The 25756-nt window shown below is 42.7% G+C and overlaps 1 protein-coding gene across 2 annotated transcripts in view; it reads right to left on the bottom strand.

Annotated features, from left to right (window-relative positions):
* Window positions 1-25756, bottom strand: part of nlgn4xa (neuroligin 4 X-linked a) — a 286243-nt gene that overhangs the window by 154886 nt on the left and 105601 nt on the right. The window contains exon 3 of one of the 2 annotated variants that reach the window (XM_061977860.1): window positions 2605-2757. The exons of the other annotated variant lie outside the window; for it this stretch is intronic. Coding sequence (XP_061833844.1) covers window positions 2605-2757 — 153 coding nt within the window. The remainder of the gene's footprint in view (window positions 1-2604; window positions 2758-25756) is intronic. 2 annotated transcript variants of the gene reach the window in all.

Below are 25756 nucleotides of genomic sequence, written 5' to 3'. Positions count from 1 at the left end.
CTCGGCAGGGTCCTTGAGGGTGCATGGGAGTTTGCCCAACCAGTCTACATGTGTTTTGTGGACTTGGAGAAGGCATTCGGACTGTCTGATTTTGGCGGTCCGCTCCCTGTATGATCAGTGTCAGAGCTTGGTCCGCATTGCCGGCATTAAGTCGGACACGTTTCCAGTGAGGGTTGGACTCCGCCAAGGCTGCCCTTTGTCACCGATTCTGTTCATAACTTTTATGGACAGAATTTCTAGGCGCAGTCAAGGCGTTGAGGGGATCTGGTTTGGTGGCTGCAGGATTAGGTCTCTGCTTTTTTCAGATGATGTGGTCCTGATGGCTTCATCTGGCCAGGATCTTCAGCTCTCGCTGGATCGGTTCGCAGCCGAGTGTGAAGCGACTGGGATGAGAATCAGCACCTCCAAGTCCGAGTCCATGGTTCTCGCCCGGAAAAGGGTGGAATGCCATCTTCGGGTTGGGGAGGAGACCCTGCCCCAAGTGGAGGAGTTCAAGTACCTCGGAGTCTTGTTCACAAGTGAGGGAAGAGTGGATCGTGAGATCGACAGGCGGATCGGTGCGGCATCTTCAGTAATGCGGACGCTGTATCGATCCGTTGTGGTGAAGAAGAAGCTGAGCCGGAAGGCAAAGCTCTCAATTTACCGGTCGATCTACGTTCCCATCCTCACCTATGGTCATGAGCTTTGGGTTATGACCGAAAGGACAAGATCACGGGTACGGGCTCTCCCTTAGAGATAGGGTGAGAAGCTCTGTCATCCGGGGGGAGCTCAAAGTAAAGCCGCTGCTCCTCCACATCGAGAGGAGCCAGATGAGGTGGTTCGGGCATCTGGTCAGGATGCCACCCGATCGCCTCCCTCGGGAGGTGTTTAGGGCACGTCCGACCGGTAGGAGGCCACGGGGAAGACCCAGGACACGTTGGGAAGACTATGTCTCCCGGCTGGCCTGGGAACGCCTCGGGATCCCCCGGGAGGAGCTGGACGAAGTGGCTGGGGAGAGGGAAGTCTGGGCTTCCCTGCTTAGGCTGCTGCCCCCGCGACCCGACCTCGGATAAGCGGAAGAAGATGGATGGATGGATGAATGGATGGAATCCTCCATGTTAATAGTCCAGGCAAGAGAAAAAAATAAACGATAGCTAACTGTTGCTGCTTCTTGTCACTTCTTCTGCAGCCGAGTAGTTGCAGAAATGCTCCCTGGGATCACTACCGCCCTCTACCACCAGGAGGCGGGATTACTGCGAGCCTCACACAGTGCGTCTTTGTTAAAGTTAAAGTTAAAGTACCAATGATTGTCACACACACACTAGGTGTGGCGAAATTATTCTCTGCATTTGACCCATCACCCTTGATCACCCCCTGGGAGGTGAGGGGAGCAGTGGGCAGCAGCGGTGGCTGCGCCCGGGAATCATTTTGGTGATTTAACCCCCAATTCCAACCCTTGATGCTGAGTGCCAAGCAGGGAGGTAATGGGTCCCATTTTTATAGTCTTTGGTATGACTCGGCCGGGATTTGAACTCCCAACCTACCGATCTCAGGACGGACACTCTAACCACTAGGCCACTGAGTAGTTGCAGCAGTTCTATGATTGCTCAGCACAAGAAATACGTTACACACATAAAGTTGTTGACAAAATACACTGTACATTATATACCTCAGCTAACTAAACTATGGAAATGTATAATATAATTCATATAGCAATACGGTCTCACTGCACAACAGGCCAGCAGTTAGCCGAGTTATTGTGCAATCCATGGTGAGGCTCAACTCAGTGACGTGCCTCAACTGGCTGCTGAATCACCGCAAGTCTCTTCTCAGTATTTGAACGGCAAATGTGAAAATTCAGCGATTTTGAATAAAAAATAATCTAAAACTCGTGAAGTTAAATGGAAAATAACTTTATAGTATAATCACTGGATACATATAACAATTTAATTATTTGTTTTTCTTTTTAAATTGTTTTTCTTTTCATAATGGCACGTGAGGCCCCGCCTCACCTGCCTCCCCTCACTGCAAGTCACTGAATATAAGCTATATCGTTTGATATTGCAGTAATGTGCTGTTACCTATAACACAAAGCTAAGATTTTAATGATTTGTCCAGATGGTCAGCATATATTTACCTACATCTGAGTGGTTTTGGTATCTTCAAGTCTGCATTCTTCAGTTATGGAATAAAAAAAGATAGGACACCCCTGCTCTAATGCATTCTAAAGCTGACATGTGACCCTTGCAAACATATTTCATGTTGTGTTGTGCATGATGTGAACATGGGCTAACGTGGCAACATGTTATTTTAAGAGACAAAGAGCAACCGGTAACCCACACAGTAATAAAGCTGAGCAATGATACATCAGCTGCTGTGCATTACACACATTTCTAGTACAAGTTAGCAATTATTCCAGAATGCAATTAAAGAGGGTTTAACGAGGGGTCTGTACTGTTCATCTTCTTGCACATACCGTATAGAGCAAATGTCCTTCACCACAATGATCCGCTCATTGGTGCAACAGTGAGAGTGAATTAGTCATTAAATTGATCCTCCAATGTCACTTTAAGACTCAATCAGCCATAACTAAACTAATTAAAAGGTCCTCTTTGGGGCACTCACCCAGAACCCCGAGACGGTAGTTGATTGTGATGACGATGACGTTGCCGTAGCTCGACAGGATGCTGCCATCGATCATGTTCCCGGTTCCTTCCATGAAGGATCCGCCGTGAATGTAAACCATGACCGGCTTTAAGCCATTCTCGTCGTGGATATCTGCAAATAGGACACACAGTCATTGACATAAAAAGCTTAGAATTTTGACTTTGACGCTAGTAAGGCATGTTATCAGATTTCTTTGATTCAATAGAGTTTCTTTTTTGGCCTATTTTACCTCAATGATAATTTCTGGCCATTTTAATTTAGTTTGCTTATTTCATACTATATCAGTTCATTTAGATTACAGAGAGGGAACAAACGTTTTGGTGATTGCTGGTGATGGTAGGATTAATTAAGCCCAGCTTTTCCCTGCTCCTTTTTGAGCATGTCAAATTGTGCAACTGCTAGTGAGAGGAGTCTGTGCTCTAAAATAACATCGTATGCATGTTTGAAATAAGCTAAACCAACCAACCATAATAAATACTGAGTCAGATATATCTGAGGGAAGTTTCCTCTATGTACTATTATTATTGTATCTATTAAATTTTAATATATTTTCTATAGACATATTGCATTCTGTTTGTTTTGTTATCGTGCCATTGGCTTTACCTCATACCTCCCCCTGTCACTAATCCCCCCTGTCCTATTACCCTCTCTATCTACCCTATGTCCCTGTACTGAAATAAATATAGATCAACTGACAACAAAGATTAATTTTATTTATATTGTATTTTAAGCTTTGAAAATGAAATCCTTATTTAAACTATTCTACAAATGTAGCTTACCACTATCAGTCTGTGAATGTGGAGTGAATGAATGATGGGTTCTCAGTTCTCTGTGAAGCGTTTTGAGCATCTAGGAAAGCACTATATAAATCTAATCCATTATTACTATTAGCATAAAAAAATGTTGACTGACTTGAACCATTTGATACAACAAATAACATTAAATAAACTCCATCCATCCATCCATCTTCTTCCGCTTATCCGAAGTCAGGTCGCGGGTTCAGCTGCCTAAGTAGAGAAGCTTAGACTTCCATCTCCCCAGTCACTTCTTCCAGATCCTGCTGGGGGATCCAATGGCGATCTCAGTCTAGCTGGGAGACATAGTCCACCAAACGTGTCCTGGGTCTTCCCTGTGGCCTCCTACCGATCAGACGCGCCCGGAACACCTCCAGGGAGGTGTTCCGGGGGCATCCTGACCAGATGGCTGAACCATCTCAGCTGGCTCCTCTCAATGTGGAGGAGCAGCGGCTTTATGCTGAGCTCCTCCCGAATGAAATAGCTTCTCACCCTTTCTCTAATGGAGAGCCTTTCCACCCGACGGCAGAAACAAATTCCGACCGCCTGTACCCGTGATCTTGTCCTTTCGGTCATAACCCAAAGTTCATGACCGTAGGTGAGGATAGGAACGTAGATCGACCAGTAAATTGAGAGGTTTGCCTTCCAGCTCGGCTCCTTCTTCATCACTGCAGACCCTGCACTGTTTTGCCTGTCGATTTCACGATCCACTCTTCCCTCATTTGTGAAGAAGGCTCCGAGGTACTTGACCTCCTCCACTTCGGGCAAGATCTCCTCCCTAACCTGGACATGGCACTCCAGGCTTTTTCTGGGCGAGAACCATAGACCCAGACTTGGAGGTGCTGATTCTTATCCCAGGTGCTTCACACTCGGCTGCGAACCCATCCAGTGAGAGCTGAAGATCCTGGTCAGATGAAGCCAGCAGGACCACATCATCTGCAAAAAGCCGACACCTAATCCTGCATTCACCAAACGAGATCCCCTCAACGCCCTGACTGCGACAAGAAATTCTGTACATAAAAGTTATGAACAGAACCACTGACAAAGGGCAGCCCATGCGGAGTCCAACCCTCACTGGATATGGGTCCGACTTACTGCCAGCTATGCGGACCAAGCTCTTACACGGATCATACAGGGAACAGACTGCCACAATCAGGCGGTCCAATCCCCCATACTTCCTGAGCACTCTCCACAGGACTTGCCGTGCGACACTGTCAAACGCCTTCTCCAAGTCCACAAAGCACATGTAGACTGGTTGGGCAAACTCCCATAATATTAATAATAATACATTTAAAGCCTTTCAAGAAACCCAAGGACCCAATATACAGATACAAATAATTAAAAGATAATGATAAAATAAAAGGATACAATGAATATGTAACAAACAAATAGAGGACAGTGTAGAGGCAGTTATTGTAAGTAAGCGATTTTAAACAGATGAGTTTTGAGTCTTGATTTAAATGTATGAAGGCAGTCAATTTTGCAGATGTCAGGTGGTAGAGAGTTCCAGAGTTTAGGAGCAGAGTAACGGTGAGGCGGGTTGATGACACAGTAAGGTGGATGGAAGAGGAGGATCTGAGGGAGCGTGCTGGAGTAACGATGTGGAGGAGGTCAGACAAATAACGAGGAGTGTAGTGGTGGATGTCCTTAAAGCTGTGGTTCTTAACCTGGATTCGATCGAACCCTAGGGGTTCGGTGAGTCGGCCTCAGGGGTTCGACGGAGGTCAAAACACACCCGACTCATCGGCTAAATACAAACTTCTCCCTATCGACGTATTACGGATACGGCAATAGCTGACTGGTTTGCAGGTGTGTAATTTGTTGTGAGTTTATGCACTGTGCTGGTTTTGTTGTTTGAACAAGGTGATGTTCATGCATGGTTCATTTTATGCACCAGTATGGAGAACATATTCACCATTAATTTGTTGCTTATTAACATGCAAATTAGTAACACATTGGCTCTTAACTAGTCATTATTAAGTACTTATTAATGCCTTATTTGGCATGGCCTTATTATAACCCTAACCCTCTAACCCTGACCCTGACCCTAACCCTAACCAAATAACTCTAAATTAAGTCTTTATTACTTAGAATATGTTCTCCTAGTGTCCAAATAACTCTAAATTAAGTCTTTGTTACTTAGAATATGTTCCCCATACTAGAGTGTTACCAAAAACATATAACTTTGTCTTGAATTTGAAAAAAAAAAAAAAAGAAATTTCACTAAAGAAGGGTTCGGTGAATGCGCATATGAAACTGGTGGGGTTCGGTACCTCCAACAAGGTTAAGAACCACTGCCTTAAAGGTATCTAGAAAGATTTTGTAAATGATTTTTTTGCCTGACCAGGAGCCAGTGAAGCTTTTTAACTACCTTGGTAACCTCAGCCCGAAAAATAGGAGTCCACCACAGATTTTCCCGGGCACTGCTTCCTCATATTAAGACGTTTAGGTGTGATTGGTGAGGTCTTCAAAGTATTCCCTCCATTGATCCTCAACATCCCAAGTCGAGGTCAGCGGCACACCATCCCCACCATACGAGGTGTTGACAGTGTGTTGCTTCCCCCTCTTGAGGTGGCAGATGGTTGTCCAGAATATTCAAATTTGAAGTTATTTGGAAGTCATTTTCCATGGCTTCCCGGACGCCTCCCATGTCTGTGTTTTTACCTCTACGACCGCCAAAGCCTCACTTCGCTTGGCCTGTCCGTACCTGTCCGCTGCCTTCGGAGTCCCACTAGCCAAAAGGACCCGATTAGTGAATCCAAAAAGGGCGGGTACTCTGAACTGCTATTTGGTGCATAAGCACAAACAACAGTCACGACTCGTCCCCCTACCCGGATGCGGAGGGAAGCTACCCTCTTGTCTACTGAGTTGAACTCCAACATAGAGGCCCTGAGCTGCGGGGCAACAAGTAATACCACCACCGCCCGTTGCCTTTCACTGCTTGTAACTCCTCAATGGAAGAGAGTCCAACCCCTCTCTAGAGGACTGGTTGCAGAGCCTTTACTGTGCGTCCAAATGAGGCTGACTAATTCCAGCTGGAACTTTCCCACCTAGCACACCAGCTCAGGCTCCTTACCCCCAGCGAGGTGACGTTCAGCGTCCCAACAGCTAGTGTAGCCGAGGATCAGACTGCCAAGTGCCCTGACTTCGGCTTCCGCCCAGCTCGCATTGCACCCGGCCTCTGTGCCCCCTTCTATGAGTGGTGAGCCAATTGGAGGGGACACACACTCTGCCTTTTCGGGCCGCGCCATTGAGCCCCACTTCCAGGCCTGGCTCCAGAGGGAGGGGACCCAGTGACCCACGTCTGGGCGAGGGAAATCTGGGTCCTTGGTTTTGTTTTTGTCACGGCCAGGGCGCATTCCAATGCGCCCTCATCTGTGCGTCCTGACGAGAGCACCGCGGGCCACGCCCACTTGCGCTCTCTCCTCTGGCTGCTCGCCCGGACACGCCCCCGCTCACGCTGAGCGCACCACGCAGCGACAAGCCTGCGCTCACTCGCAATCAGCACGCCTGGTACTGATGAGGGCGAGCTGCATAAAGGACCAGTGGACCCAAGGATCGGCGCGGGAACGTAGTTTACCCTTTGGATACCGTAAGGCTTATGCTCTCTCTCTGCGTTTTTCTCTCGTGTCTGATATCCTTGTTTGTTCTCCCCTAGTTACCTCTTGGTGTACCTGCCTTCCCGAGTCTCCCCTTCGACATCTCCCGTTGATTTTCCCCTCCTGTGTTTTGGACTGCCTTCCGCGTTTCCCGACTCCTCGCTCGTCCCCGGACTCTGACGTCTCTCTATGCCTCACGGACCCATCGCAGATCTTGAACCCCTTTTTGCCTTGCCCTCTTTGGACTTGTCTGCTCCCTCATCCAACAGCACGGTAATACACAACAGCTAAATACACACATAGTCTAACACCACTCACTCTAGGGTTTTGTCACACACTCCATTTCATTAGTTTAGTTTATATTAGTATTGTTTTATTATTATATATATATACATATATAATAAATCTTTGGACATACTGCCCCCTGGTGTCTGTTTGCCGTCACCTCCCCTTAGTCCGAAACACAACAGTAAGTTCCAGCCAAAATTATTAAGGACCTGACGGCACAGTTCCTTAGCCCCGCCCCTAGTGACTTTCGTTCCGCCCCTGTGAAAAACATTTTTTTCCTCCTCTTGCCCCATTCACCATGTCTTTTTCTTTTTTTCGCTCCACACTGGAGGAGATTTCTTGTCCTGCCGAGCTGTCATGGAAAGGCATGTTCAGTAGCAATATGAGCAAGGAGGAATTTTCTCGTCGCCTGGACACCCTCCTCCCACCCTTAGTGACTGTTCCTCAGCCAGCAAGAAGCGTCTGGCATCCGCTTTCGGGGGGGGGGGGGGGGGGGGGGGCGGTAGTACTGGTGCTGATGGGGTGGCGCAGCTGCACCAAGACAGGCTACCTCCTGCCAGACTAATTCCACCTGTCTTCCGCTTTTCCCAGCCGCAACCACCAGTCCCCTGGCTAGCCTCCGTGCTAGCATCAGTTCCCAAGCTAGCGTCCAAGCTAGCACCAGTCCCTCGGCTAGCGTCCGAGCTAGCACCAGTCCCTCGGCTAGCGTCCGAGCTAGCACCAGTCCCTCGGCTAGCGTCTGAGCTAGCACCAGTCCCTCGGCTAGCGTCCGAGCTAGCACTAGTCCCTCGGCTAGCGTCCGAGCTAGCACCAGCCCCTCGGCTAGCCTCCGAGCTAGCACCAGCCCCTCGGCTAGCCTCCGAGCTAGCACCAGCCCCTCGGCTAGTCTCCGAGCTATCACCAGCCCCTCGGCTAGCCTCCGAGCTAGCACCAGCCCCTCGGCTAGCCTCAGAGCTAGCACCAATCCCCAGGCTAGCCTCTGAGCTAGCACCAGTCCCCAGGCTAGCCTCTGAGCTACCACCAGTCCCCAGGCTAGTCTCCGAGCTAGCACCAGCTCCCAGACTGGCCCCCTCGTCTTCACCAGCTCCCAGGCTGGCCCCCTCGTCTTCACCAGCTCCCAGGCTGGCCCCCTCGTCTCCACCAGCTCCCAGGCTGGCCCCCTCGTCTCCACCAGCTCCCAGGCTGGCCCCCTCGTCTCCACCAGCTCCCAGGCCGTCCCCGACCTCTGCCCCTCGGCCAGCAGTGCCGACCTCGGCACCTCAGCCTGATCCTCAGCCATCCTCCTCGTCTCCGGCGCCGCCAACGTCTGCTGCTGCCACGCCTGCCTCGCCGATGACGTCCGCTGCTTCCACGCCACCGATGACCGATATATATATATCTATTGTGATTAAGTAAAATAAAAAGTTAATTATGAAATTATAAATATTAAATCATGAATATTTATAATTATAGATTATAAAAAGATCTGGCTATGGTTTCAAACAGCACAATAAATACACAAACAAAGAATCAGCCTAAAAATAGGAACATTGTTTTGACCGTTTTTTTAGTTGAACTATCATTTCAACATGGCAACCCAGCTTGAAATTAAGACGGCAAACTCGCCATCTGTCTCCTCTCCGTTTTGACCCATTTGTTCCTGTTGTGTAATTTGCAGTTAAAGCAGTTGTGATTAAACCTGCTGATTAGTCAATATGTAGGGGGTGATTATAAACTCTGCACTAAAACAAAGTAAAAGGAGAACCTTGAAACAGTTTATCACTTAACATATCGAGCCGATGCATCTGACTGTGTAAAAAAATAATTGTTTTTTTTTTGCCATAGACCCCACTTACATGTTTGATGTGTACTTGTCTGCAGATAACAACTGTAAAGTATACAATGTAAATTATTTACAGTACAGGCCAAAAGTTTGGACACACTTTCTCATTAAATATGTTTTCTTTATTTTCATGACTATTTACATTATAGATTGTCACTGAAGGCATCAACACTATGAATGAACACATGTGGAGAACAAAAATAGGTGAAATAACTGAAAACATGTTTTATATTCTAGTTTCTTCAAAATAGCCACCCTTCGCTCTGATTACTGCTTTGCACCCTCTTAGCATTCTCTCGATGAGCTTCAAGAGGTAGTCACCTGAAATGGTTTTCACTTCACAGGTGTGCTTGAAGCTCATCGAGAGAATGCCAAGGGTACATAACTCCAAATGTGTTCATTCATAGTTTTGATGCCTTTAGTGACAATCTACAATGTAAATAACTTTTGGCTTGTTGCATATATATATATATACATACATATATATATATATATACATATATATATATACATATATATATATATACATATATATATATATATATATATATATATATATATATACCGTATTTTTCGGAGTATAAGTCGCACCAGAGTTTAAGTCGCACCTGCCGAAAATGCATAATAAAGAAGGAAAAAAACATATATAAGTCGCACTGGAGTATAAGTCACATTTTTTGGGGAAATTTATTTAACAAAACCCAACACCAAGAATAGACATTTGAAAGGCAATTTAAAATAAATAAAGAATAGTGAACAACAGGCTGAATAAGTGTACGTTATATGAGGCATAAATAACCAACTGAGAACATGCCTGGTATGTTAACGTAACATATTATGGTAAGAGTCATTCAAATAACTATAACATATAGAACATGCTATACGTTTACCAAACAATCTGTCACTCCTAATCGCTAAATCCCATGAAATCTTATACGTCTAGTCTCTTACGTGAATGAGCTAAATAATATTATTTGATATTTTAAGGTAATGTGTTAATAATTTCACACAGAAGTCGCTCCTGAGTATAAGTCGCACCAAACTATGAAAAAAACTGCAACTTATAGTCCGAAAAATACGGTGTATATATATATATATATATATATATATATATATATATATATATATATATATGTATATATATATACAGTATATATATACTGTATATACACATTGCCGAGACCTAATATCCAAGTTACGTACAATATAGCGTGCAATTTTACCCCTTATAACTACTAATTATATGTATTAAATGTATGTTATGTCATGTTAGTAATGGTTTAGCATCTTATTTGTGTCTGGCACTTAGTATTCTGCTGTGACTGATTGTTTGACATATAGCCATGTAGGCACAAAGACCAACCAAAATGACATTTTCCTGATAAGCAGCTAGTCAAAACCTACATAGTTCCAGCTGTAAAACGTTAAGTGACTGCCCTTTGCTCTTCTCTAATGAAACAAAATGTTAAGACTGTTTACACGCTGGCAATCATGTTGAAAATCAAGCCATGCCAAGCCAATTTCTTGGTTATATAATTTTAGACGGGCTACACTTGTATCAGGTTTTTAACTTGACCAAGGATTTGCAAGATTTCCTACATGGAATTGCAGGAATGATATTTGATTTCCATTCTCTCCAACATGCAACAGCAGGGCACAAGAAAGCAACAGTGACAGGCTATTAATCAGTGATGGGCTGTCGGTGAGTGCTTCTGCTTTACTAATGTCCCTGCATCTATTTTACATTTCCAAGCAAGCGAGGTGGCATGGAGGCTGAGGATGAGGCGCGACAAGAACCAACCCCAGGCTAGATTCTCCTTCATTGGGTACACCACTGTAAATTACACACGCAGTGTGCAGTGCAGCAGACTTGCTTCGGCTTGTCATGCACTTCAACATTAGAAGAGGTCCAATGGAGCGGTGTGGGCAGCAGAAACAACCTTGAAGCAGCAAGCGCACATAAAACAACAATGCTATCCACTTGTTATCGGCTCTAACTGATACGATGCTTGCCGCAACGGTCTCTGAGGAAACCCATCAAACCAGGTCAGGTCTTCATTCGTTGAATTGACTGCAGCGGCCCCCCTATCATTTTATTAGGCGGGGCACCCGGAAAGACAAGGTAATTGTATTTACTATACGGCCCCTATAGAGCAGGTCTACAACTTGAATGTATAACGGGATATGTATTTGTAATCTGATCAGTGTTTCCCAAAAAAATACATGTCACTAAGTTGTGACGGTTGGTTGTCGAAGGACGCGGGGCGATGCATTGAACGATATTTCCTAATTTACATATGTTGTAAAAAAAAAAAAGAAAAAAAAAGAAAAAAAAAGTGAGTATGTGTTGCATTATTTTGAAACTACATATGTTAAAATAACTTAACCTGCACCTATGGGAGTGCCTATATGTCATCACCCAATTTGCATACTCTCTAAATGCAAGTCTGTCTGTGGGTACATTTTAGTTTGTATTTGAAAAAAAAAGTGTGACACTAATGTTTTAAAAATGTACTTAACAACAGAAACTACATTTTTTTTAACCGTATTTTCCGGACCATAGGGTGCACCAGATTATAAGGCGCACTGCTGATGAATGGTCTATTTTCTATCTTTTTTCATATATAAGGTGCATGGGGCGCATTAAAGGAGTCGTATTTTTTAGAGATGTCCGATAACATCGGCCGATAAATGCGTTAAAATGTAATATCGGAAATTATCAGTATCGTTTTTTGTTTTTTTATCGGTATGGTTTTTTTTTTTTTTTGTTCTTTTTTTATTAAATCAACATAAAAAACACAAGATACACTTACAATTAGTGCACCAACCCAAAAACCTCCCTCCTCCATTTACACAAAAGGGTTGTTTCTTTCTGTTATTAATATTCTGGTTCCTACATTATATATCAATATATATCAATACAGTCTGCAAGGGACACAGTCCGTAAGCACACATGATTGTGCGTGCTGCTGGTCCACTAATAGTACTAACCTTTAACAGTTAATTTGACTAATTTTCATTAATTACTAGTTTCTATGTAACTGTTTTTATATTGTTTTACTTTCTTTTGTATTCAAGAAAATGTTTTTAATTTATTTATCTTATATTATTTTATAAAACATTTTTAAAAGTACCTTATCTTCACCATACCTGGTTGTCCAAATTAGGCATAATAATGTGTTAATTCCACAACTGTATATATCAGTTGATATCGGTATCGGTTGATATCGGTATCGGTAATTAAAGAGTTGGACAATATCGGAATATCGGATATCGGCAAAAAGTCATTATCAGACATCCCTAGTATTTTTTTTTTCATTTTCTAAGTTGAAAACACTTCCTTGTGGTTTACATAACATGTAAGGGTGGTTCTTTGGTCAAAATGTTGCATGGATTATGTTTTACAGATCATCTTCAAGCCGCTTTCTGACAGTCGCTTCAGGATTCGCCGTTTTGTGGGCAGTCTTATTTTTGTGGCTCACCTTCGGCAGCGTCTTTTCTCTGTCATCTTTGTTGTAGCGGTGTAGCATGCAAGGACGGGGGTGGAAGAAGTGTCAATAGATGGAGCTAACCGTTTTAATGACATTCAGACTTTACTTAAATCAATAACGGAGCAGCATTTCCTCATCCGCCGGTAATGTGTTTCGTGAAAAACCGTCCGACCGGAACTCTCTAATAACTAAAGTTCCTTGGGTGAATGATGTAAACTCACTACGCAAGTATGTTTTAGCGCTTTCATGGCAGATATAAGTAAGAACTTTAGACTACTTTATATTAGAAATGGCAACAGCGGAGGATGAATGTTCCATTAACAAGAAGATAGATAAAAAGAAGAAGCTTATCGACTGAGGTGTCGACACGGACTACAAAGGCGGACGCGCGCACATTTTCAGGACTTATGCAGATCCCAAATACAGATCAGCAAGTACCAGAAGGTAAGAAAAGTTGCTTTTGCATAATATTGCGAAACAAAACACCAGATAATATGTCTTACCTTATACACACACCATAATAATGCTCGTATGTTGAAGCACAGTACAATCCATCAAGGGTTGCGGCTTCATAGCTTACCAAAGTCGTACTGAAACATTTTGATAGATTTTTGAGCGCTGTGTGTAATGTTCTATATTTTCAATGGAACATATAAAATGTTGGTGTTGTTTACTTGAGTCATATTGTTGTCTGCACGTATCTCTTGTGTGTGACTGCCATTATATTGCAGTCTACACGTATCTCTTACATGTGACTGCCATCTACTGGTCACACTTATCATTTCACCATGTACCCAATAAAATAGCTTCGAGGTCGGTAAGCAAAACCAGAATTATTCCGTACATTAGGAGCACCGGGTTATAAGGCGCACTGTCGAGTTTTGAGAAGAAAAAAAAAGATTTTAAGTGCGCTTTATAGTCTGGAAAATACGGTACTTATTTGTTGGTTTAATTTTGTGCAGGAGTGAAAAGCATTGGCTGTGTAACTCTAATAGTTGTTGTTGCCCAAATAGACATCCCTGTGTGGCTGAGATACCAGCGAATCAATGTCTGCTCCACTGAGTTGGTGTCTGATTTGCAGGCTGGAGTTTAAGTTTCCCTGGCTGAACAAAGTTGAAGCAATTTCTGCCAAACAGTGCCTTTCGTCCAAACGTGACGACCCAACTGCCGCAGCTTTTTGTCGTCTCATGTTTTGGATGAACATGAACACAAGGCCAGCCCAAGGGTCTCAAAATGTAGTAACTTGTGACGCCAATTTTTCTTGATTCCTATTTCCTTGTGTCTTCTTCTTCCCCATGTGGTAGAACCGGCATGTCTGAGCCGCCACAGAGTTATATTTGCAGTTCATTAAAATGAATAAGCAAGGATGGCAAAATATTAAGGGTGTAACGATTCATCCACTACATCGATTTATCGATTTATATTCCTATGATTCAGCTACATTGATCTGTGCTCGGCAGTTTGGTCTTCCGGAAAATATATATCGAGCTAATATAAGTTTTAAAAGGCAATCAATCAATGTTATCAATACTAGAAATGACAACTTGGGATTTAGGAACAGACTTTTTATGAAAATGTTTTTAGCACTTTTAAAATAATGACGTTAAACGTTATCCGAGTCTATCTGCCTGTCTGTGAAGTCATCGCCACGCGCCATCAGTCAACAAAACAATAAGTTACAGTTAAAGTTAAAGTACCAATGATTGTCACACACACACTAGGTGTGGTGAAATGTGTCCTCTGCATTTGACCCATCCCCTTGATCACCCCCTGGGAGGTGAGTGGAGCAGTGGGCAGCAGCGGTGGCCGTGCCCGGGAATCATTTTTGGTGATTTAACCCCCAATTCCAACCCTTGATGCTGAGTGCCAAGCAGGGAGGTAATGGGTTCCATTTTTATAGTCTTTGGTATGACTCGGCCGGGGTTTGAACTCACAACCTACCGATTTCAGGGCGGACACTCTAAGCACTAGGCCGATGAGAAGGTTATGTATCTGGTTTCCTGTTTGTCTGTTTCTTTTCTGGTATCCGCCATTATTGGTAATGGCGGATACCAGAAAAGAAACAGACAAACAGGAAAAATGTCAAGCCAACCACTGCGGTCCAGTTCGTGGAAACACTTGTGGTTTTGCAAAGACATAGATGATCTTAATAGGTCACGCACTTTGTAGAATATGTAAAGGTCAAGTAAAATGATAGAATGGCAACACCAGAAATCTCTTGAACCAAGGCTCTATAGGATTTCACACACACCGACCGCCCAGGCAGTGATCTCACTGCAGCAGCAGTGCAAGTTTACACTTGCTCTTCTGTTATATATTACTGAACTGCTGTTTATTAAAATGAAAGTAGTAACAGTTCAAATCACTGCTCATTTAACATTTGGTTGCAGTCACATTTGTGTAATAATTTTCAGTGGTGTGCCGTCAGGGCCAGCAAGGCCTTCTCTGCTGGCCTAACATAACCAGAAATCATGATCATAATTAAAGATACAATTATTTTTTAATTTACTTTCCCTAAATATCTAAAATTATTCATATTCTCTTCATGTCATATTATGCTCTTTCCAGTGCTGTTGTTTTTAGGTTACAGTTTGTATCCAATCAGGAGGTGTGGGATATGGAGGGGGGGTTAGGTTTGGTTGGTATCAACACTTCAGTCATCAACAATTGCATCATCAGAGAAATTGACATTGGAACAGTGTAATACTGACTTGGTAGGATATGTACAGAAAGTAGTGGACACAGAGAGAGAGATCAGAAATTATAAGAAAAAGTGTCTACATTTGATTATTTACATTTGATTATTTACAATCCGAAGAGGTCTGATGAGGAAGGGAGGGTGTTAGTTTAGGGTTGTAGCTGCCTGGAGTGAACTTTTATTGCGGTTTTGAAGGAGGATAGAGATGCACTTTCTTTTATACCTGTTGGGAGCGCATTCCACATTGATGTGGCATAGAAAGAGAATGAGTTAAGACCTTTGTTAGTTCGGAATCTGGGTTTAACGTGGTTAGTGGAGCTCCCCCTGGTGTTGTGGTTATGGCGGTCATTTACGTTAAGGAAGTAGTTTGACATGTACTTCGGTATCAGGGAGGTGTAGCAGATTTTATAGACTAGGCTCAGTGCAAGTTGTTTTACTCTGTCCTCCACCCTGAGCCAGCCCACTTTGGAGAAGTGGGTAGGAGTGAGGTGTGATCTGGGGTGGAGGTCTCGAAGTAATCTGACTAGCTTGTTCTGAGATGTTTGGAGTCTAGATTTGAGGGTTTTGGAGGTGCTAGGGTACCAGGAGGTGCGTGCGTAAATGAATTAATGAATGAATGAATTGATAAATTTGAGAACACATAGAGTTGAGAGACAGTTGCGATAGCCAATCAGATCACAAGTTGTTGACAGTAGCCTCTCTAGGTAGCCTGATGTTAACGAGACTAAGCAGGAAGTGTTGACCCACAAAGAAGGAGAAGAAAACGTTGATTAGGTGGCAGATATATACTGTGATGTTATGAGCTAGGTAACACAAGAACTCCATTACCCAGCATGCCACAGTAGTGAAGAGCATGCGCAATAGCCCCGTTTAAGTTGTTGAATGTAGCCATGCTGGATGTTATTGATGAGCACACTGTGGAGTAAACATTAAGAAGTCAGCCAAGTAAGTGAAGTGAATTATATTTATATAGCGCTTTTCTCTAGTGACTCAAAGCGCTTTACATAGTGAAACCCAATATCTAAGTTACATTTAAACCAGTGTGGTTGGCACTGGGAGCAGGTGGGTAAAGTGTCTTGCCCAAGGACACAACGGCAGTGAGTAGGATGGTGGAAGCGGGGATCGAACCTGAAACCCTCAAGTTGCTGGCACGGCCACTCTACCAACCGAGCTATACCGCCCTGCTATACAGCCAACACGCCTTGTCTGAATCTTTTATGATTAGACAAGACAACACATATATTTGCAAGGCCATTTTCAAAAAGGATATTTAAAGAGAAACTACATATTGTGAGACGATGTCGGCCAACCCCGGAAGCTTGAATGGGTCCTACAAATTGTGAGTTCAAATATTGTATTTCTTTATTTTTTCACGTTTCATATGTTTTTTGCAGCTTTAATTTTGACAGTACCACATAAGATATGTTTTAATTAATGATGCGGGTTTATGTTGTAACCCTTCTATCGTAATATAATATGAGAGCTCAGATAAGTATGGTCAGTAGCTTTCAATAGACGAGGATCAGAAGATTTTATGATTTTTAAGAGCTAGTAATACTGAACATCAATAATAACAGGTCAATTGTGAATTTGAAAGAAATAAATTAAATAAAAAAGCCGGCAAAAATAAAAAGTGATCAGTGGTGTTTTTGCAATTATTTAGTCTGTCCTATATCGCACTGTCCGTGACGTTTGGTGGAAGTGTGTAGCGCTCGTGCAGTTCTAGCGCTACACACTGGAGTATAAACACGGCAAATATAGAGATCATCAATCTTCTAAAACAGGGGTGTCAAACTCAAATACAGAGTGGGCCAAAATTTTAAACTGAACAAAGCCGCGGGCCAAGGTTGAACAAATTAACCTTTTAATAGGGACCCAAACAAGTTTTGCATTGAATATTGAACAAGCAAGGCTTATAGTGACATGCAAAATCAAGTTTCAAATAATAATAATAATAATAATAATAACAAAATATCAATGGCATATCAAATACAATTTAAATAAAAATTGAATGCCTCTTTTCTATTTGCAGCCTTCTGAGGTAAATATCAACATTAACTTTTTCCACAGGCTAATACATTTGAAAATAAAATAACAATGAATAAACCAACCATTCAGGACTTTAAACTGCTCAGTTTGCAACACACTGATCTAATCTGATGTTCCCAAACCAGATACCTGACATCTTTTCTTGGATGCTAGTTCATTAATGTCGGGGCTCAGGCTGTGAGCTGAGGCAACCTTCATTATTGAACGAAGGTGTTCATCAGTCATTATATCTCATAGTCCACCCGGACCACAGTCTTGGGGGCGTGCCTTAAAGACACTGCTCTTAACGTCCTCTACGAGCTGTCGTCACGTCCGCTTTTCATCCATTCTAACAACGTGCCTGCCCAGTCACAAGATATGTGCGGCTTCTGTACGCACACACACGTGAATGCAACGCATACTTGATCAACAGCGATACAGGTTACACTGAGGGTGGCCGTATAAACAACTTTAACACTGTTAGAAATATGCGCCACACTGTGAATCCACACCAAACAAGAATGACAAACACATTTCGGGAGAACATCCGCACCGTAACACAACATAAACACAACAGAACAAATACCCAGAATCCAATGCAGCCCTAACTCTTCCGGGCTGCAATATACACCCCTGCTACCTCCAAACCCCCCCCTCTCCGTGCGTCGGTTGAGGTGGGCGGGGTTGGGGGACGGGTTGTATATTGCAGCCCGGAAGAGTTAGGTCTGCAAGGTGTTCTGGGTATTTGTTCTGTTGTGTTTATGTTGTGTTACGGTGTGGATGTTCTCCCGAAATGTGTTTGTCATTCTTGTTTGGTGTGGGTTCACTGTGTGGCGTGTATTTCTATCAGTGTTAAAGTTGTTAATACGGCCACCCTCAGTATAACCTGTATCGCTGTTGATCAAGTATGCATGGATTCACTTGTGTGTGCGTGCAGAAGCTGCACATATTATGGCACATATTATGTGACTGGGCCAGCACTCGTTGGACTGGGTGAAAAGCGGACGTGACGATTTTCACTGAAATTTGGGAGTCTCCCGGGAGGGTTGGCAAGTATGAGAATTAGCGGTGAATGCGGTGTTACCGCGGCACCGCCGTTGTATATAATCGGCGGGCCAGCTCTAGTGTTAATTTGATATCGCCTCAAGGGCCAAGTGAAATTACACAATTTTGGCCCGCGGGCCAGAGTTTGACACCCATGTTCTAAAACATCATCAAACATGTATAAACACATATTCATGGAATATTTTTGTTCCTTACCAAGTGATTGTAACGGACGTTACCTTTTCTGGTCTACCGAAATAGCTAACATCTGCAAGAATGGCACAGAGCAACCGCAAAGAGCAATATCAGGAAGTGATAGCAAGACGGGATTCTGGGTTTGTCTCAAGGCTAATCGGGTTGGCTGATTGGCGAACAGGTAAACCCATTAATTGGCTGATTGAAGAGCTTGTGCAGTGAATACTTTACTGCATATTGTAAAATACAGCGCTTTTACTCTTTCCTTTGTATATATATGTACAAAGAATATATACATAATCTATATAATATGTATTATGTATATATATTATATATGTATAGGGCTTTACGATTACTTTTTTCACTATTAGTAGTAAATGAAAACATTTTTGTAACACAGTAAAAATTTAGGAGCATCGGAGCAACATGAAATGTCTTAAATATCCCAATTTAAATATTAACACTCAAACTGTTATGATCCGCTGCCCGGATCGTAGTTTGTTTATGTTTTCAGTCACGTGTGTTTTCAGCACTTTGAGTTTTGTTTGTTTCAGTTGCCATGACGGCAGATTGCTCACACCTGCCTCTGGTTAGTGTTCTAATCAGAGGGTCATTTAGTCTTTGCCCTCGCCTCACTCGGCCTGGTTTCCTAGTTTGCTTGATGCAACAATTGACGACGTTTGTTTCCTGCTCTTTACCTGCTAGTTTTCACGCTAGGCTATTTTGGTTTTCGCTTTCCATGCTAGAAGCACGTTTTGGTTTTTTCCTGCATGATTTGTTTTTAAATAAATAATTTCCTACCTGCAAGCTGTGTCCGAAGCCCGTCTGCATTCCTGGGAGAACGAGCCCCGCATCACCATGCGACCCGGTCGTCACACAAACAACATACACATTTGCACTCATACATATAAACCCAATGGCATCATAAGGCCTACTGTAATGCTTAATTAAACACAGAGAACATCCCTAAACTGTGCGAGCTCTGTCGGTAACATGAGTGTAGGGCGATATGTACCAAATCCCAGATCCCGATATAGTTTCGCCCAGAAACTAACCCAAAAATGGAAATATCCATTGACGTAACTAAATATCTCCACCATGCCCTGATTTAAAATTTTCGGGACTGATGGGGATCCCAAATACAACTAAATGTACTGAAAAGAAAGTAAGAAAAAAGGTAAGAAATGTTGGTTTTGCATAATAATCATATTATGCAAAACTTAAAGGGGAACTTTTTGTGGAATGTTGCCTATCGATCACAATCATTATGAGAGACAAGAACACACTTATTTTTTGTTTAGGAATATAAAGCTTGAAAGATGCAGCTAATGGGAGTCCCCACTGTAGCCTTCAAAGCCCTCTAAAACAACTTCAAAACCCTCCATCAACGTTTTATATACACACTGCAAGTCTATATATAATGTAGTCACAGACACAGTCATAACAATGTGAAATATGTTCAATATTTACCGTATTTTAATAATTTAATCTTTTTTGGGACTGACTTCTTCGCATTAATTTCTGTTTCCATAGCAGCGCACGTCTGACTTCCCAATGGAATTGAGGAGACCGATTTTTTAAGCTTTTCAGGTGGAATTATTTCCCATTCTTGCTTGATGTACAGCTTAAGTTGTTCAACAGTCCGGGGTCTCCGTTGTGGTATTTTAGGCTTCATAATGCGCCACACATTTTCAATGGGAGACAGGTATGGACTTCAGGCAGTCTAGTACCCGCACTCTTTTACTAAGAAGCCACGCTGTTGTAACACATGCAGAATGTGACTTGGCATTGTCTTGCTGAAATAAGCAGGGGCGTCCATGAAAAATACTTTGCTTGGATGGCAACATATGTCGCTCCAAAACCTATATGTACCTTTCAGCATTAATGTGTAAGTTACCCATGGCTTGGGCACTAATACACTCCCATACAATCACAGATGCTGGCGTTTAAACTTTGCGCCTATAACAATCCGGATGGTTATTTTCCTCTTTGATCTGGGAGGACACAACATCCACAGTTTCCAAAAACAAATTTGAAATGTGGACTCGTCAGACCACAGAACACTTTTCCACTTTGCATCAGTCCATCTTAGATGAGCTCGGGCCCAGCGAAGCCCGTGGCGTTTCTGGGTGTTGTTGATAAATGGCTTTCGCTTTGCATAGTAGAGTTTTAACTTACACTTACATATGTAGCGACAAACTGTAGTTACTGACAGTGGTTTTCTGAAGTGTTCCTGAGCCTATGTGGTGGTATCCTTTACACACTGATGTCGTTTTTTGATGCAGTACCGCCTGAGGGATCGAAGGTCACAGGCATTCAATGTTACGTGCAGTGATTTCTCCAGATTCTTTGAACCTTTTGATGATATAACGGACCGTAGATGGTGAAATCCCTGAATTCCTTGCAATAGCTCGTTGAGAAATGTTGTTCTTAAACTGTTCGACAATTTGCTCACGCTTTTGTTCACAAAGTTGTGACTGAGCATTTCATGGAAGCTGCTTGTATACCCAATCATGGCACCCACCTGTTCCCAATTTCTTCTCAAACTGTCTCAGTCTTTTTTGCCACTTGTGCCAGCTTTTAAAAAAAATGTTGCATGCATCAAATTCCAAATGAGCTAATATTTGCAAAAAATAACAAAGTTTACCAGTTTGAACATTAAATATCTTGTCTTTGCAGTGTATTCAACTGAATATAGGTTGAAAAGGATTTGCAAATAATTGTATTTTGTTTGTATTTATGATTTACACCATAACTGGTTATTTCTGTTCCTCTTCCTTCCTCTCGCTTCTTTCTGTGCCAAAAGATAACAAGATATCACACATTATTTGTATTTTTATTATCCGATATCACTATTATGACTCCAGAGCAATAGCACAACTAGGAGGTTATTTGTACAATAGCGACAAACATCTATTTTGTTGTTCTTCGAACATTTTGCACTCAAGTTAATTTGGAATCTCTGACTTTTGTCTGCAGCATTGCTAACGACAATCTTTTTTGAAATCATGGGTGGAATACATGTAGTCTTGCTGGTAAGACATCATACCATCTTTGTAGATGCCGTTATTGCTATCGTTATTCCGCAATCACAGCCCTTACTTACGGTATTTGAACGATATCACGGCGACCCAAATTGAACTTCTGGCTTTAGTTTATGTCAGTGCCATCATAATAAGAACAATAGATATCCTGCATCGGCCCACTGTTACAGAGATAAGGGATCACAAGGATTTTGAATCATAATCACTATATAAAGTATTTGTTGTCATTCGGTGTGACATGCTTCAATCACTGACTAACATCATTCAATTTGTTTCCCTTCCTCAGACACAAGCTCATTTCATCGCCCTAAATCTCTCATGTGATGACAGACTCGAGGCTAGAACATCAACATTATGCCTGGCCTGCGTCAGGTGCAAAGGCATTTCAATAAGTGAGATATTCCTCTTCGTGCTGATTTTGTTCTTCTACCATTGACAGGCAATAAAACATGCACAGCTGAATGGGCCTCAGGTGTAATCCAGCACTCCAAAAATGGGTCCTGGTTATTGTAACAGTTACGTGTTTGATGGACGTAAAAATGTAGTCACTTTTTTTAACCTTTGTGGATTAAAATATTGCATGCTCAGTAATTTACTCAGCCCTAATCACGCTCACATTTAAACATATATATGTACATATATATGTATATATATATATATATATATATATATATATATATATATTAGGGGTGTAACGGTACGTATATTTGTATTGAACCGTTTCAGTACGGGGGTTTCGGTTCGGAAGTGTACTGAACGAGTACACATGCTAGCAGCGACCGGGCTAGGACAACATGTACAAGCCAGAGCTGGAAGACCCTCCTGCCTGTTAAGATCTCCCGTTTGGGAACACTTTGGCTGCGCGATTCAACAATGGAGGACTGAGGTTTGCCGACATTGTTCAGCAGCTGCTACTGACAACACGTCAAAATTGTGTTGCACCTTTCCTGCTTCCGGCTCCCAGACCGTAGTCGAGGAGCGCAGGGGAGACACTCCTCCAGGGCCGATGTATTCTCGGGGGCAAAACCCTTCACTCTACTTGGTAGTGGGTCTCCACAACTCCGGACTTCAGGGTAAATGACGAGTCCGCTGATTAGTTGCAAAACGTGGCTTTATTGAGGTCTTGCACACAGCCAATCCAACAAAACACTAGCCACTCCCCGCACTCAAGCTACCGCTCCCTCACATGCTGTCACATATTAAGGGGCCACACACACACATACGCTACTCTCATAACACATGCTAACCCATTTGAAGCGTCACCACCGCATTCAAGCAGCCTCTCCTCGGCGAGTCAGGCTAAAGCAATAACAAATGTTTTTATAGCAGCAGATATAAGTTCATATTCCATTAAAAACTAGATTTTGACCCACTTCTATGGTGGAAGAACAATGAGCCTATATATCCTCTTACTGCCAAGTTAGCCAGGCGGGGGGGTAGAAAAGTTAATCTGAAGCTGAGTTGACTTGAAACTGTTTAATGTTGCACTTTTTATATGTAGAAGAAAAGTTGTGTCATTTTATTTAATTTGAGCAACAACTTGAGGCAGTTTAATGTTGATTAACGTGGACCCCGACTTAAACAAGTTGAAAAACGTATTGGGGTGTTACCATTCAGTGGTCAATTGTACGGAATATGTACTGTACTGTGCAACCTACTAATCCAAGTCTCAATCAATCAATCAAAAATAGCACTTTATATGTAGAAAGGTTTTGTTAAGAAACCATACTGAGCCTTATCTTATTTAGTTTTTATTTTATATATGTTGACCACATTAACCCTGGCAATGGACCCTGTGTGTATATGTATGTTATGCCATTGTTTACAAATTTGGTAAATAAATAACCAAAACGTATGTATATATGTGTATGTGTGGGTATGTATACATGTATGTGTGTATGTGTATGTATATATGTATGTATGTATGTATATTTCTGGGGGTACGCTCTGGGCCTGCCTGTCAGACGGGGTCGACGCCTCAGGCTACTGCATCCGAACTGCGTGTCTGGAGCTCCTGGGTCCCGCTGTCCATCCCTTCCGGGTGCCCGTCTTGGTTGGGGCCTGTTGGGCCTAATCCCTGCGTCTATTGTGGTAGCTTGGTGCTGCAAGGTATTCCGAGGTGCTACGAGTCGGCCAGTTGCTGGGGTAGTGACCTTGTTTGTCAGCATGTCTGTGATCTTCTTTTAATTCTTTTTTTTAATTAATTAATTTATTTATTTATTTATTCTTTAATATATTTTATTAATATTATTTTTTAATTTTTCCCCTCCCTCGGGGGGGAGGCTCGGCGGGGCGGTTGCTGGTTGTTCCATCTCCATCGTTGGGGTCCCTGCGGGTGGGGTGGGTGGTTCCCGTGGCCCTGTGCCTGGGTGGTCCTGCGGCGGCCGATTTGGGTGGGGTGGCCGGGGGCTGGCCTCGCCGCGCTCTCCGGGGGTGGGGGGTGGGCTCGTGGGGGCCCGGTTGCCGGTGGGGCGGGGGCGGTCTTCCCGTCCGGTTGCGGGGAGTCTCTGGGTCCCTCGGGTGGGGCGTCTCGCCTTTCTGCCCGTGTGGGGTGTGGTCTCTCGCTGGCTTGGGGTCTGGCTGTCCCCTGCTTTTCTCGTGCCCTGTCCTCTGCCGGCCGGGTGCGTCTGTCTGCGGCCTGCTGCTGGCCCTTGTGGGCGGTACGGTGGGTCGGGCTCTGGGGTTCCTGTCGCTGGTTTCTGCATTCTTTCGTATCTCAAGTTATCATTACGTATATGTATTGTTGCATTTAAACAACTGTATTGTTGATAATAAAGGTAAATTATTGGTATTGTTCATTATCAATAGCGCTATTTCTATTGGTATTTGTATTGATCCATTTGTAGTGTAATAATGCTCATTGTCATTTCTGTATTATTTTTTATTTTTCGCTAACTGCTTATTTGCTATTACTTTTACTATCATATTTGTACATGTCATATTTGCTGATGTTGCTCTATTGTTGTTGTTGTTGTTGTTTGCTGTTGTTGTTTTTGTCTCTCTGTCTAATCCCCCTCTTGTCCCCACAATTTCCCCCTCTGTCTTCTTTTTTTTCCCTCTTTCTATCCCCTCCTGCTCCGGCCCGGCTGCACTAAATTATAATATAAATACATTTAATAAAGTCAAATACAAATAAGGCAACAAGAGAAGTATCCTACACTTCTCTTTTGTAAAGTAAATCTGAACAGCCGACATGGGCATCTACATCAACTATATGATTTGCCTGAGAAGCTGGACAGGACACAAAAAAAAATAAATAAATAAATAAATAAATAAATAAAAATAAATAACCAAAACATTTATATTTTGTTGTTTTCTTACTGTACCGAAAATTAACCGAACCGTGACCTCAAAACCGAGGTACGTACCGAACCGAAATGTTTGTGTACAGTTACACCCCTAATATATATATATATATATATATATATATATATATATATATATATATATATATATACAGTATATATATATGTATGTATATATATATATATGTATATTGTGTCCTGACATGTATCTGTCTGTTAGTACAATACAGTAAAAATTGGCAAATTTCAGACATAAAATGGTATCTTAACTTAGGAGCATTTTGAAATACATGCTGTCCCTTGCCTTTTTGTTATGCTTTATGTTGCGAGAATAATTTGAGTTACAAGCCTCCCCGCCGCAAGATGGCTTAGAAAATGCCACAGTAAACGCCGTAAGATCCGCCCGAAAACATTCAGGTTTAGTTGCTCGCATTACTATACTGTAGCTTATAGCAAAATATTGAAATGACTTTGTTTTCAACCTTTGGAAACCAAATCCTCAGCAGCTGTCTAGTTTCCACAGCCTTACAGCCAATATTCCCTTCCTGCTATGGCTTGCCCTTCCACCCACGGATGCACAGTTTCATGTGATAGTACAGTAGCCCTTCATGCACAACGTCTGAAAAGTGTCCACTCCTTTAACCAACTACACTGATTTTACTAGCTGCTGCCTCAACTTTTTATACTAGAAAAATGCCTCTTTTATAAAAATTAAAAAAAGCTAGTTATTTGATGTTTTAATGAGCAAAGAAGTCTGCCAATGGAACAAGTCAACATTGTCTTGGTAAGATTCCGTGAAATA

This window comes from Nerophis lumbriciformis, linkage group LG01, assembly GCF_033978685.3.
Source record: "Nerophis lumbriciformis linkage group LG01, RoL_Nlum_v2.1, whole genome shotgun sequence".
NCBI classification, from domain to species: Eukaryota; Metazoa; Chordata; class Actinopteri; order Syngnathiformes; family Syngnathidae; genus Nerophis; species Nerophis lumbriciformis.
The sequence above is the reverse complement of the archived record's forward strand: the minus strand, read 5'-3'. Positions and strand labels throughout refer to the sequence as shown.